This window comes from Arachis duranensis, chromosome 1 (genome assembly GCF_000817695.3).
Source record: "Arachis duranensis cultivar V14167 chromosome 1, aradu.V14167.gnm2.J7QH, whole genome shotgun sequence".
Lineage (NCBI taxonomy): Eukaryota > Viridiplantae > Streptophyta > Magnoliopsida > Fabales > Fabaceae > Arachis > Arachis duranensis.
The window spans coordinates 34,898,465-34,912,928 of NC_029772.3; the positions used below are offsets into that span (position 1 = coordinate 34,898,465).

A 14,464-nucleotide genomic window follows, 5' to 3' on the forward strand; every position below is an offset into this window, starting at 1 on the left:
TTCCCTTTTATGGTTTATAAAATTGGCATCCATGTCAATGGAGTAGGTTCCCAACTTGATTTTGGAGTTGATTAATATTTGGAGACCCTTGAGTTGGAAGACTCAAGAGTTAATTTGTAATTGGGTTTATTGTTGGCTGGCTCTTTAGTCACTATCGCTAATCCTTCCCAAGGGAGAGGATTAGGACTTGTGAATAGAAGTTGGCTCCCAACTTAACTTTCCTTTATTTAGGAAGGGATAACTAAGTAGAAACAATAACCTATTACTGTTAATCTTGAGAAATCCAATAAGGATAGAACTTCCAATTAATCTCTCCTAATCAAGGCTTTTTATTGTTATTATTTTATTTCTTTTGCCATTTACTATTGTTGCTTTTTATCTTATACAGAAAACCCAAAAGTGTATCTTTTTCCATAACCAATAATAAATCATACTTCCCTGTAATTCCTTGAGAAGATGACCCGAGGTTTAAATACTTCGGTTTATAAATTTTATTGGGTTTTGTTACTTGTGACAACCAAAACTTTTGCACAAAAGGATTCTCTGTTGGTTTAGAAACTATACTTACAACGCGATTATATTTGTGAATTTCTTTACCGATAGAAATCAGTTCATCAGGGATATTGAACTAGAACAAAGTTATGTTGTTCAGGAATTAGAGAAGAGTTATTCATCCCAATAATCAGGTTATGTATATAGTTTTTGGCCCAATGATAACAGATTTGGTCTAATGTTATGCATTATTTTCTTGCAGGGCTCCACAATTTGCATGTCTTGTTTACCTATGATTTCAAATCTGATATCTTTCAAGCAAGGTAATTGTGAAGAATTAACTTAGTTGTCTAATATTGAACTTCTATGACAATCTACAATAAAAGACCATATTGTGCACCTAACTTTATTTATATTTATGGCAGTTGGCATAGGATCAGTCTCAAAGAGTAATACTAGTATATAGTTTTTTTATGGAAAGTTCTTTATATGCTTTAATTTTCCTTATTAGCTTTTGGCCTTGTTTTTTTTATTTTTAATTTTAATGCCTTTAATAGTGTATAAGTTAATGACTTAATGAGTTTCTTTGACCGTATTAGTAGTTTTGAATTTTGAGATATATCCAAATAAAGAAGCTAGTATTAGTGGTTTAGAATTTTGAGCCAATAACGAGAATCCATCTTGCATTGTTTCTTCTTGAGTTTTTTCCGTGCTTCTTGAATTCTTATTCAGATATCATATAAGAATATAACGTCTTTTGGAGTTAAATTATGAATGGTTTTAATCTTTTAAGTATCAAATAGGTATTTTACTCTAACTTAACTATGCCTGGATTTAATCTATTGGTGGAATGATAAAATTCTATTCACAGGAAATTTTTGGAAAGCTCGTGAGCAATGCTGTTAATGCCTGGGAATTGCACTTAAAAGGAGTTATGTATGTAGTTAACATTCAAGCCACTCTCAATTGTTATTGCTACTGCCATAGAAGTTGTATTCTTTGGTGATACTCTGCACATTAGAAGGTACCACTTGTTCAATTTTGACATGGAATAACAAATATACTAATGCATATGAATAAGGAAATTGCTTTGTGTCATTTTTTATTGGTTTAAATCATCCTTGAGTCTTAGCGATGGAAAAATATAAATAAAAAAGACAAATTTCAAAGAGATTTATCTCATAGTGAATTGTACCACAAATCAAAATAGTTGAAATCGATTGGACTCTTACACCGAACTAGAAAAGAATCAATAATTTGCTCTCTGATGTGCTCATACTTGTTAAGATGGACATAAGTGGATCAATTTGTACCCTCCATGACTTTATGCAATGAGTTCTTATGTTTTATCATTATTTTATTCATCAAACTCATAGTTGATTATGTTAGTTTGCTTAATTGTTTATTTGCATACAATAAACATGTTTGCATTTTCTAGTATAATTGGAGATGTAATAATATCAATTAGCTTTTACGAGCTATTGATAATGTTCCTCTTTTACAAAGCTATAAAATTGTTCATCAAAACGTACATAATAGTGATAATACTAGTACAAACTCTTATATTCTAATTCTATTGACTTGCTTTCTAATTCCTGTATGCCGAAAGCTTTAATGGAAGATTAGAAATTTTAATAATTTGTAGGGTGCATTCGAACTTGGATGCACAGTTTGCCCAATAGCCATCAAGTACAATAAAATTTTTGTAGATGCATTTTGGAATAGTCACAAGTAAGAACATATACTCGAGGGGTTAATCATTCTGATCTTTCAACTTTTTTGTATTTTTGTTTTAGACTTTCTAGTTTTCATGCATTTGCAGGTAATCATTCACTAAGAATCTGCTCAAGCCGCCATCGCGCTCTGTTGCTATCGTGCCGCTGTCGCTCCTCACATTTGCGCCATGGTCGCTTCTCGTGCTCGTGCTGCCATTGCTCCGCTGCTGCCGTGCCGCCGTTGCTCCTTCTCTCTACTGCTGCCGTTGCTCCTCCTTCTCCACTCTCTCTTACGCGTCTTCTCTCTCTTAATTGAGCTCACAAAAATTAGGTATGTTTTTCAGTTTTAATTACTGAACTTCCAAATTTCATTGTCTTGTTTCTATTCCAAATTTTCCAAAATTTGTAAGTATTTGTTCTTCCAAACATTTGGCATATATTTTTGCATTTATTTCCCTATTACTATGCTCTCTCCATTCTTGCTTTTTTCAGATTAAATATTCTCCAGCTTGATACTTATTTGGACTGCTGTCTAATGCTTGCAGGTGATTAACTTAAGAGGAGCTGAATAGATGTAAGCTACTATTCAAACTTTGAACTCTATATTGAAGTGTTGCTAATCTTGGTGGTGTTCATGATATTTGATGTTTTTTTAGTTTCATTTAAGCCAAATCTTTTAATTAGAGTTCTATTCATGCTTGCTGGAGTGATGGTTCTCTAACTCATATCGTTTCCACCATCTCTGATGACAGCGATATACATTGAGTTGTCTCTCTGTCTCAAAGACATAGATTTGATAGTTGTATTAAGGTTCTCTTCCATATTTTAGGTGATGAGCCGTGCTATGCTGGTGTACCCATGTCTTCTATTATCGAACAAGGTTTTGGTGTGGGTGATGTTATCTGTCTTTTGTGGTTCAAACGCAGCCTTCCTCGCTATTGCACTCAATTTATTGAGGTAGACTATCTAATGCTCCAGTCCTTTAAACTTCTTATGTCCCTTCATTTCTCAGCATATCTGTCTCAAAAATATGTGCAATTGCTTGTGCTTATGTCATAGTGCCACCAGTTTTTCATTTAGATACCGCTTTTTTTAAGAAAATATTGAATACTTTCCTCTAGCTTCTCAGTTTGCTGATGTATTACATTGGACAGATATACATCATTCTATGTGCCGACCATGGTCCTTGTGTTTCTGGTGCTCACAATGCCATAGTGACAACAAGGGCTGGGAAGGGCCTTGTCTCTTGTCTTGTATCAGGTATTACAGTGTTTAATCTCTTTGCTGCTGAGGTATGCTTAGTATCTTTAGGAGTCACTGATTCTTTATGCTAGTATTTGATTTAACTGGTGGGTAATGTGCTTCTAAAACAAGGTTACTTACAATCGGTCCACGATTTGGGGGTGCTGTTGATGATGCTGCTCGCTACTTCAAGGATGCTTGTGACAGGGTATGATCAATAGGCCTTTGTTATGAAGTTAGTATACTTTAGCTTTTGAACCCGTCTAAAATTTCAAGACTATTAGCTCATCTTTTGTATGTTTGTTAATGTCATATGTCTCATTTCTAGAGTAGTTTATGTGTTTTGTCTTTGATCCTTCTTAGTTATTGCATTAATTGGATACCAAGCAATATTATTTGATCTATCCTCGAGTGAAAAAGAAAAAAAGGGAAAATTGGAAAGGGACTTTTTTTAACTATAGTCTTTTCTACTACCTTTTCTAACTCCCTTGGTAAACAGATTAAAACGGACATAATAAAGACAACCCTTACTTTAATTTGAATATCTTCTCTTATCCTGTTATCCATATGGGAAATGGTTCACTCTTACCACACCATGCGTCAAACCTGATGCAGCTAATTCCTATCCGCCACTCTTAGCCTGATTTAACATTTATGTTGGTAGCCCCGATTGCTTGTAGTAGTTTTGTATGTGACGCAATTAATAAGGTACACATGATATGAATCTATCACAATTTGCTATTATATGAAGTTAAATCATGCTCTTTCGGTGCTACTGGTTAGATGTCAAAACTTGTGTTAGATGTCATAAATAGTTTAGGAATTAATCAAATATTAAATATACGAATTTTATTTTTATAACCGATAGAACATTTATAAATGAGTTAAGCTTGATAAAGCAATTTGAATAATCCATAAAAATATATATGTAATTGGTCTTAGTATGACTGAATTGACTCAAAGATGATCCAAATTTATCTGAATTACTTACTATTGTAGTACTTACTATTGTAGTACTGTCAGGGTGTTGCTGAGGGCTGGTAAGCTAGAAAAGACTTTGGTCCAAATGATGGTTGAAGGTTCCCTCGAGGGAGAAGAAAAGGCAAAAACAATAGTAAAAGAGATAATGCTTTATGAAGTTGATAAAATCATATGGAACCTATTGACAAAATGGATACATGAATCGTTGCACAAGGGCAAAGAGGCTTTGCAAAATGGAAAGGAAGCAGAGGTAACTTTTGGCTTTATCATTTTTTTCATTAAAAGATTAATTATTGAATTTATTTTTACAGATTTCATGTCATTTTTTAGATAATCTTTAATGTGCTTTTTTAGTTTCTTTCATTTCTCCTCTATTATAGACATGGAATCCAAAGTCCAAAGCAAAGCCGATTGCACAATCTGCTGTAGAGCTAGTGAAATTGGCCAAGACTATTATGGAGCAATTTTTCCAGAATCCAATTGGAATTACTGAAGATATTGTTCAAGAACTTGTCAATGGACTAGAAAATCTCTTCCAAGACTATATAATGTTTGTTTCAGCATGTGGTAAGCACTTTGAACATACATAAAGATTAAGGTGTTTATTTTATACAGTATAATTAATCTATATCTAAGAAATATTTGATGACTTTGTAGAGGTATGATCTTTTCAATTTGTTTGCATTCTAATTTGATAATTAAAAGATAGCTTAATTCCCCGGATGTCCCTACAATTTTCCTTAATTTGTGAATAAGATTTTATAATTTAAAAATATTTGTAATTGAGTCCTCAGATTTTCATTCAATTTAAAAATGCTTTTGCTTTCCAGGTACAAAACAAAGCTATGTTCCCGTGATTCCTTCACTGACAAGATGCAACCGAAATTCAAAGTTCAGTATGTTCTTGAAGAAAGGATGTCAATGCGGTGGTGGTGGTTCATTGAAGGCAGATCACATAAGTAATGCAACAAAAGAAGGTCATAATCCTAGGCCATCGAGTAGTCGTGGCACACAATGCCTCTACATTCGTCTCAACACCTTATTCTATCTCCTGACCCATATCAACTCCCTTGAAAAAACACTCTCTCAAAACCTTGTTGTACTTCCTTCAACTCGCCATCCTTATGGAAACTTTCACAGGAGTTACAACAATGGTTCTTATTTTGAAAAAGTACTTTCCTCCCTTCCAACAACATGCCAATACATGGCAGAAGTGGCTGCCTACCATCTCATATTCCTTGACTCCGACTCAATTTTCTATGAGAGCCTCTATGTTGGCGATACAGCCAATGCTAGAATTAGGCATGCATTGAGAACCTTGAAGCAAAATATCACACTGATGACCACGCTTCTAACAGATAAAGCTCAATTATTAGCATTGAAAGAAGTCATGAAGGCATCATTCGAAGCATTCCTAAGGGCAGTTCCTAAATTAGATTACCACATTGTGAGCAAGGATTTTGAGAGCTTGAATCGTATTTTCTGCTTGTGTCGAGAAGGACTAATAGCAGAAAGTGTGATGGACATAGAGGCTGCAATAGTTGAAGGTATTATAGCATTGATGAGCCAAAGTACGGAGCAATTAATTGATGATTTTAATATTGCATCATGTGAAATAAGTGTGGTAGGTGTTAATGGCCATGGCTATAAGTCACAAGTGCCGCCTGCTACAGGAAGGTGGCATAGATCAGACACAAACACAATATTGAGGGTTTTGTGCCAGAGAAATGATAGAACCGCAAACCTTTTTTTACAAACATTTTTTTTACAAAAAGTTAAAAGTTATTCTTAATATTTAATTTGTATCAATTTTTTATTCTTAATATTTGAATATATTTCAATTTTATTCTATGAGTTAGCTCAATTTTTAACTCCCACCTATTTTGCAGCAACCAGGACAACCACAGAGTTCTCAAATGCAAGATGATTCTGATGATCTTGGGTTGGGTAGGTTATTTACTTTAATTTGAATATTTTGTATTATTGATGGATTGCAATTTAAACAAATATAAGTCTAAGTTTAGTTATTTATCTTGTCTTGAGTTTTTAGGTTAGAAGATTATTTATTATTTTGATAAGTTTTTAAACTCATTATCTAATATTTAGTATAATTTTATTTTTATATTTAAAATTTTATTTGTCTTGTTATCTAAATTCTGTATAAATTTTATTTCTAAATTTAAAAGTTTATTTGCATTAATTGTTTACTATTTTTAAAAAAAATTAAAAAATATGGCTATTAAAATCGACGATAACGTTGTCGCTTTTTAAATTTAAAATAGACAAAATATAGACAATGAAGTTGTCGGTATCTAAATAATTAAATCGACGGAAATTGTGTCGATTTTATTGAATCAAATATCGACAGAAATGACGTCGATTTTATATAATAATATCGACGGCAATGTTGTCGATTTTAGTAAGTAGGTAAAATTTCCAAACTCATATTATAGATGGAAAAGCTGTCGATTTTATTAAATTATTATAAGCCATCGATTTTATTAGAATTTGAAAAAATGACACGCTTTATAGCGACCATTCCGGCCGTCCATTTTGCCGTCGACTTTTAATATTATCGACAGCTTAGCCGTCGATTTTAACGATGTTTCTTGTAGTGTCCAAATCATATTATTTTAGCTAAATAAATTTTATCTTTTTAGGTAGCTCAAATATTAGAATATTTAAATTATCTTCTTTTAATTTTTTATTTTATCTAAATTTAATTTTTTATATTTTAGATTTAATTTTAAAAATTTGTGTTAATGTTAGAATATTTTTAAAAAATAATATTATAGCTTAATAAATCTATTAAAGACAGGTCGATTATGGCACATCAATGTGACCCAATTTGGTGATAAATAGAAGACACGATTTAGCGTTCGTAGTTAAAATTTGGTGGCTAAACTCCGTTTTTTTGGTACTATACGTGATACTTTCTTTAGTAACATTTTAAACATCGTATTTTTATTCTAAATGTCCTATTTTGTCCTATTTTAGTAAACGAAAAAGGTGATAATATAAAAAGAAAAGAAAATTTTTTTAAAAAGAAATTTTAAAAAAATTAATTTTAGGTAGAGGACTAAAATAGGAAGGACTAAAATATGTGGGACTAGAAAAAATAACGTCTCAGGTATCAAAGACAAAATTAAGACGGAAGTTATTTGTTAGAGACTAAAATAGTACTTTACTCATTATTTTAACTCATACTCTAAGTTTCTAAGTCATTATTGAAAAGATAAAATTATGTAGATGCATTAACTAATAATTCATGATTTCCAATATGATCACATGTTGATATCCTTGAAAAATAATAAATTCTACAGCGTAGAACCAGAGTTTGGATCAGGGAGTGAAAGTGGGTGTGAAGATGCATAGCAGTCTTGTAAGAAAACCAGTGCATCCATGATCAATCACAACTCGTGGAGTGAAAGCGAGTGAAAGTAAAAATTAACATAACTAATAGAATTTTGACTTATATATACATGAATTACTCTATATAATGAAATGTTTCATTAATTTCAATGTCAAACTTGGCGTTATCAATCCCAACTTGGATTAATTAGTTGCAGATACTAAATAGCTTAGAAGTAATGAACACTCGGTATTTAAAACCATAGCATCCATGATCAATCACAACTCGTGCTAAATACTAGTGCACAGATTATGCTCAAATCCACAAAAAGGGTCAGGCAAACTTGGATCAAATATTGCATCACATTTTAATAGGAATATAGGTAATTACTTACTACAGTACATGCAGACACATCAAATGAACTAAAATTAAGCTCGAGTTCTATTATTGATAGGATAAGTCAAAAAGAAATTTCAAAAATTTAATAGTAAATGAGTAAAATGACATAATCTTCCTAGTTCAATAAATGTCAATTCAATCAATGAATACAAACTATACAAATCATCAATAAAAGGTAATTAGTAAATGGTACAAAATTACCAATCATTCCAAAATCTGAATCATCTTCAATCTGCCATTCTAGTTTCAAGGGCCACAACAGGAGACTCAGCTAGTTTGGAATTCATTCCGGACTCTTCGTTACTTGTAGATGCACAAACCGGGATATCGGGATCAGGACTTGATGTTTTTACTTGATCAGTAAAAGCCGATTTAGCTGCTGAGGTTGGTGCTATTCCACCACCAATGCTCCTATCTTTTTCCATCTTTTGCTGATTTTTCACACTGTCATGTCTTTTGTGCTGATCACAAACCAAACATCATCTTTCGTTACAAAGTATAAAAATAACATAGTTTATAAATCTAAAACACAATATGCCGAATCACCATACAATAAATTTCTATACATAGTTATAGTATGAGATACCTTAGTGAGGATGTCAAGATGGCTACTGATATTCTTTTCTGTATCATCGTCTACCGGCTCCTTTGGGATTCTACCAGGAATATTAGGATAACTTTTGTTATAGTGCCTTGTCACACCGCAATTTGAACACCTCTGTTGCTTAAATTTTGAGTTTTCTTGGGAGCTCTCTTACTCTTCACCACCAATGGGTCAACAACGTAGTCATCGTCTAAATTACCGTTGCATGGATTTTCACCTCACTTTTGGAGTTTTGTAATTATGTTGACAACATCATTCATTGCTTCGACAAAATCACTTGAGTTCTTACATGCAACATCCATCAACCTAGAACACTCAACAGCCAACACACCCAAACGACACTTTAGTACCTTATTAGAATTGCTTGGATCATCGACATTTGACTTCATGAAATCACTCTTGGCATTCTTCGTCCAACGCTTGCACACTAAGCATTCTGGAATAACTTCAATGTGTTGGTGCTTTAGGCATGCGAATATGTGCATGTAGGGAATCACTCTATTTTTGAACCACAGACACTCGCAACAAAGTATCCCCCTAACTCTGTCAAACTCAACCACATAATCAATCGGGCACTCCAAAACTGTTACACTTGAAGTATAGTTTTCCACCATCCTGAATTACCAACTCTGTATTCATAGCACAAGCACCCTTAATTTCCTTCCTGACCTCCCGGAACATGTTACGAGTGAAAGTTTTTGCAGTAATATCCTCATTAACAAGAAGACCACATCCAAATATGATGGTCTGCCCATGATGATTGCTACTAGAAAATATCACCTGTGGTTTATTGTATACATTCATATTGTAAGTCAAATCAAATGTCAAGACATGCCCAAAGCACTCATAATCAATACGGCTAGTCCCATCATCCCAAACCAAATTTTCCAATCGATTCTCATTACTTAATGTGTACTTGCCAAAGAAAAAAGAATCATTACCAGCTTTACCTCTCAAGTAGCTTATTGCAATATTTGCATCACCACCCTTCACCTTTTTCTTCATATGTTGAGTAATGAGTTTGTACATATCTTTTTGATTGAATGACAAGTTTGCATATCCACCTTTTTAAGTAGCCAAGTATCCCAAGATGTGACAGGTCCTGATGCCTATGTCGTGCAAATTCTTCGCCTGAGCTTTATCCGAGACACTGAATGTGCAATACTCAGGAATTATGCTAACGTCGAGTGGATCAACTAATCCATGAGATTGCTCTTCATAGAACAAAATAACCTTCAATTTATAAATTTTTCTATCTAGTCTTGCATGAATTCTCGCCCGGCAACAACTTTGAGTTAGGGGTCGGTGGTCCCTGATTCTTTCATCCTTTTCAACCTCTTCCTTTCTTAAGCCTGCCTGATTACAAACAATTTGGCGCATAATTACACAACCATCGCTATCACGTCTGACTTCATCCAACCTCACAGCGAAATCGTGCGTCATTGCATAAGTCTTATAGAATCGATAAACAGCTTCCTCATCTGTAAACTGAAGTTGCATGATATCTTCTCGTGACAGCTCTGCTATTCTTTTATCTTGAGGTCTATCTTCATCAGCCTCCGAATCGTCGTCTAAAAAATCTAGATCGTCTCCTCTTGGGAACTCCTCATCGGAGTTTGTTCCAAAAGAATTGCTATCCGACGGCCCCATCTCCCAAAAATAAACATACACCTACAATTTATAAAAAAAACAAACACATCACTGCACAATTAACATTTTACAAATATGTAGACTAGAAAAATTACCACTAATTCACATAAAATACAGCAACACCTTTAAATAACTAAAAGATTTTAATACAATCCATCGAATTGTATTTACTTTTATGTTTCCCATTTGGTTGACTAGCTTGTTTGTATCTTAAAGACCTAAGCAGAACAACATATATTTAGATTTTTTGTTTACATGAGCATCAATGATTTCATCACTTTGGAATTTTATTTGTCATGGTTTGTACAAAGTAGAAATGGCATTCTCACCAAAGATAAAATGAAGGAAATGTATGTAACAATGAAAACATGTGGTAGTAATAGTTGCACCTGACCAGAACTATGTCACGCACGTTATGTTTATAGAAACAATATAGATAATAAATATTAGAAATTGGTTCAAATGAGGCGTATAAAGGAAGACAACGCTGATTTGGATGCATTTTAATCTAATGTTCAAGAATCATGAGGGCATGCACAAGGAAAAGCATTCAGCTTCTTTTTATTTCTGGCTGGCTACTACCCATTTTTATTTGCTTCATAATCATTCAATAGATATACATAATTAATATCATACAATTTGTTAAGGCCTTCTCTACTTCATGACTTCTATTTCACTTCTTTCGAAGGAAATGAACAAAGTGAAAATTAGCTTAGAAAGTAAGCAGCACAATTAAATAAAAAAGAAATAATTCACATTAAGTAAATACTTTTAGGAGATTATACACCAAAGCTAAAGCAGTAAGCATCCTCTTCCATATGAAAGTGAAAGTGAAAGGGGGCATTGTGTGTAACAGAAGAACACCAACAAACAGGGATATTGCAAGAAGATAAATTAAAAAAAAACACAACACCAGCAACAACACAACATCAGCAACTATAACAAGATGAAAGGTTCAAAAAAATAAGACAACAACATCCAAGGTGTTTCTGATTAAAATTAAAGCTACTCTTGTTCTAATAACCTATTTCAATTCAAATTAATTCAGTTCAGAACAAAATTAAAAAGCATAAAGCAAAGAAAAAGATATAACAAAATTAGTGGCTTATTTTAGTATATGCCTAGCATGGTTAAATTGAGATATAGTGATAAATTACCACATAAAAGAAAAATATATAAATGTAAATAACCAACGAGGATAAAATAAAAATAAATGGGCGGTTTAGGGTTTAGGGTTTATAAAAGTTTATTCAAAGATCTTTCCAACGGTTCAAAAATGGTCAAAAAAGGAATTTTGTAGAAGAAGTTATGTGTGTTGGAAGTTTGGCGTTTAAAAGTGTAATTCTGCAGCTTTTTAACTTAGTAAAAAATTTTGGAAAATTGTGCTTCAAAGCGCACACGTGGCCGACGCGCACGCGTCAGTCTCGATTTTTACTCACCCACGCGTGCACCTGGCCGACGCGTATGCGTCGCTGCACTGGTGTAAATGCCCCATAGAAAATCCCGAGAGTTGTGTGGATACTGTGCTGGTTTTGTGTAAGGAGCACAAGATGCACCCACGTGTACGCGTGGCTGACCCGTACGTGTCGCTCTGCTTTTCTGACTAAACAGGCACAGGTCAACTAAACGGGATTCTTGTAGCAACTGGGATCATGGATTTTCAGTTTATGGGGGTTGTATGGGATCTGTAGTGTGACTAACAATACAGATTTGAGAACGAAGATAACTTTCAATGCAATTATAAATGCCATTTTTCCGACTCGATTTAGTATTATACATGTAATGATTCTCATGTTTCTTAGAGACATTATTTAGATAGCTAGAATTCTTATTATAACTATCAAAAAAACTTTCTGGTTCACTTAGAAAAGAAACGCGCACGTGTCACGTTGGTTTTCTGGCTTCCACGCGTGCGCATGGGCGATGCGCACGCGTGACCCTTTTTTCAGCTAAAGTTAGTTTTTGAGCTTTTAAAGCCGAATTTCAGACTTTTAAGCCTCCATTTTCATCCTCTTGGTTCTAAATCTTTATAGCATGCCTAGTAATGAAAAGAAGCTAGGACATGTGGTAACTTGTGGATGAAGTAAAGTAAGAATCAATGATGAATGATGAGTAATGATGATTGTATGAGTTGCTGAGGATGATGGTGAGAGTGCTATATATTTTATGAGCCAGATGGTTGTAACAAGCATTGAAATATGGCTAAGTATGTACATGTATATGATTAATGATCAAAGGATTATGATTGATTGAGGAAGCTTGAACATGTGGCGAGTATGCCGGAGATGCATATATGATTAATGAATGTGGTAAATGAATAATGATGGAAAGTGTTAGATGTGATGTGTGACCCCGGGTAGTAGGCAGTGGCGTTGTCCACTTGCTCCGAGTGTGAGATGGGGAAGGAGGATTATGATAAATGAGTTTAATTATGGGGTTTTGAATAAATGTGTATCTGTGATACCTGGGTAGTAGCAAGGGTCGTGGTTCGTCCCGCTTTCTCCGGGTCATTGTCTGAGAATGGATAATAATGAAGGATGATTATGAATAAATGTGTATTTGTGATACCTGGGTAGTAATAAGGGTGGTGGTTCGTCCCACTTGCTCTAGGTTAATGTTTGAGATTTGATAATAATGATGATTGATTTTAAACTAAATGAATGTATGTTTTGAGATCCTGGGTAGTAGCAAGGGTTGTGATTTGTCCCACTTGCTCTAGGTCAAAGATTGTGATGCCTGGGTAATAGTGGCAACAGTGGTGAATCCACTCGCTCCAGGTTGAGCTTTTAAAGACCCGCCTGGGTAGTAGCCGCAGTCGTGGTTATTTCACTGGCTCTGGGTTGAGCGGGAAGTAGCAAGGGAGTTGTAGCTCAAACCTACTTACTCCGCGATGGGTGTTTCTGTCCATGGTTAGTTACCAGGATGTGTTAGGTTGGTTATATAACCGACAGATGATATCATCAGCCATAGGACAAGCATACATCATTTGCATATGTTTGAATTCTTTGGGTTTGCCTATTTGTTTTGGATTGCTATTCCATATATGCTATGTTACCTGATTATGTGCTACTTGTTCTACTTGTACTTTAATTGTGTATTACTTGTCTATATTGCTTGTATTTGTACAACTGAGAGGTCCCTCATGCTGGTGCCGGTGGATGGTAAGGGCTGTGCTTGATGAGATGAGTTGATGGTGTAATTGAATAATGACAATGACTATTGAATGAGATAATTTGAGCTCCTTGGGCAGACGCAGTGAAGTCATTTCACTTGCTCCAGGTGAGGGTATGATGTATTGATATAGACTCGAGCATAAGGATTTGAATATTAGGGTGTTACATTTATAATCTTATATTTCCAATCAGGCTCGTCCATATCCAGATCCAAATCATTTATACATATATACATAATGGAGTTTTATTAAACAAAATCATTACATATTTATACTTTTAGTATACATAGCCATATGCAAATAAATTGCATAATCCACATCCATGCAAGTTTTTTTTTCAATCTTACCCATCTCTGCATTAGATTAGAGTAATAATTTGAGTAAACAAGTGACACCTTCACTTATCTACATGATTATATCCTTTCCTTTGAATTTAAAATACTAATAAAAATATATAATGATTCCCATAAGTGTAGAGAAATTAATCCATCAATTTACATCATGTTTTAAAGGTGTCTATACTTGTATAAAAGGAAATGAAGATACAAAGCAAGTATCTAATTGGTAAGATAAATAAAGTCTTGTTTTATTTTGAAATTTTTATATTTTTAATTTATGTTTTGGTTGTTTTTTTTCTTTCCTTTTTTTTTTAAGATTTAATGATTAAAAAAACTAGTGTTCATTATTTTATTCACAAAAATCTAAAATCAGGAAACAAAATATAAACAGTGTAGGTAGGAATTTAACCCCAAAAGACCCAAAGCATGCCAAATATATTGAAGGCAAAACTAAAAGATTATTAGTAAAGAACTAAAAGATTTTAATACAATCCATCGAATTGCATTTACTTTTATGTT

The 14,464-nt window shown here is 33.7% G+C and overlaps 2 protein-coding genes across 3 annotated transcripts; one reads left to right on the plus strand and one right to left on the minus strand.

Annotated features, from left to right (window-relative positions):
* Positions 1-2,703: 2,703 nt before the first annotated feature.
* LOC107485445 (protein unc-13 homolog) lies at positions 2,704-6,487 on the plus strand. Of its 2 annotated transcripts, none has more exons than XM_052254647.1 (8): positions 2,704-2,781; positions 3,037-3,164; positions 3,362-3,467; positions 3,582-3,657; positions 4,464-4,680; positions 4,811-4,997; positions 5,261-5,977; positions 6,320-6,487. In XM_052254647.1, exons 2-8 carry the CDS (start codon positions 3,066-3,068, stop codon positions 6,355-6,357), a joined length of 1,440 nt encoding a protein of 479 aa, XP_052110607.1. In that variant the 5' UTR covers positions 2,704-2,781; positions 3,037-3,065; the 3' UTR covers positions 6,358-6,487. The 2 variants fall into 2 exon arrangements, with proteins under 2 accessions (XP_052110607.1, XP_052110609.1); XM_052254649.1 differs by having other exon boundaries at positions 4,473-4,680.
* Positions 6,488-9,853: 3,366 nt separating this feature from the next.
* LOC107485427 (uncharacterized) lies at positions 9,854-10,435 on the minus strand. Its single transcript, XM_016105965.1, has one exon. It carries the CDS (start codon positions 10,433-10,435, stop codon positions 9,854-9,856), a length of 582 nt encoding a protein of 193 aa, XP_015961451.1.
* Between the last annotated feature and the right edge of the window lie 4,029 nt (positions 10,436-14,464).

Coding starts and splice junctions, on each gene's coding strand:
- LOC107485445 (XM_052254647.1), top strand. CDS start 3,066: ATGTCTTCTATTATCGAACAAGGTTTTGGTGTGGGTGATGTTATCTGT. Junction 3,658..4,463: donor TCAAGGATGCTTGTGACAGG/GTATGATCAATA, acceptor TTACTATTGTAG/TACTGTCAGGGTGTTGCTGA. Junction 4,681..4,810: donor AAAATGGAAAGGAAGCAGAG/GTAACTTTTGGC, acceptor CCTCTATTATAG/ACATGGAATCCAAAGTCCAA.
- LOC107485427 (XM_016105965.1), bottom strand. CDS start 10,435: ATGGGGCCGTCGGATAGCAATTCTTTTGGAACAAACTCCGATGAGGAG.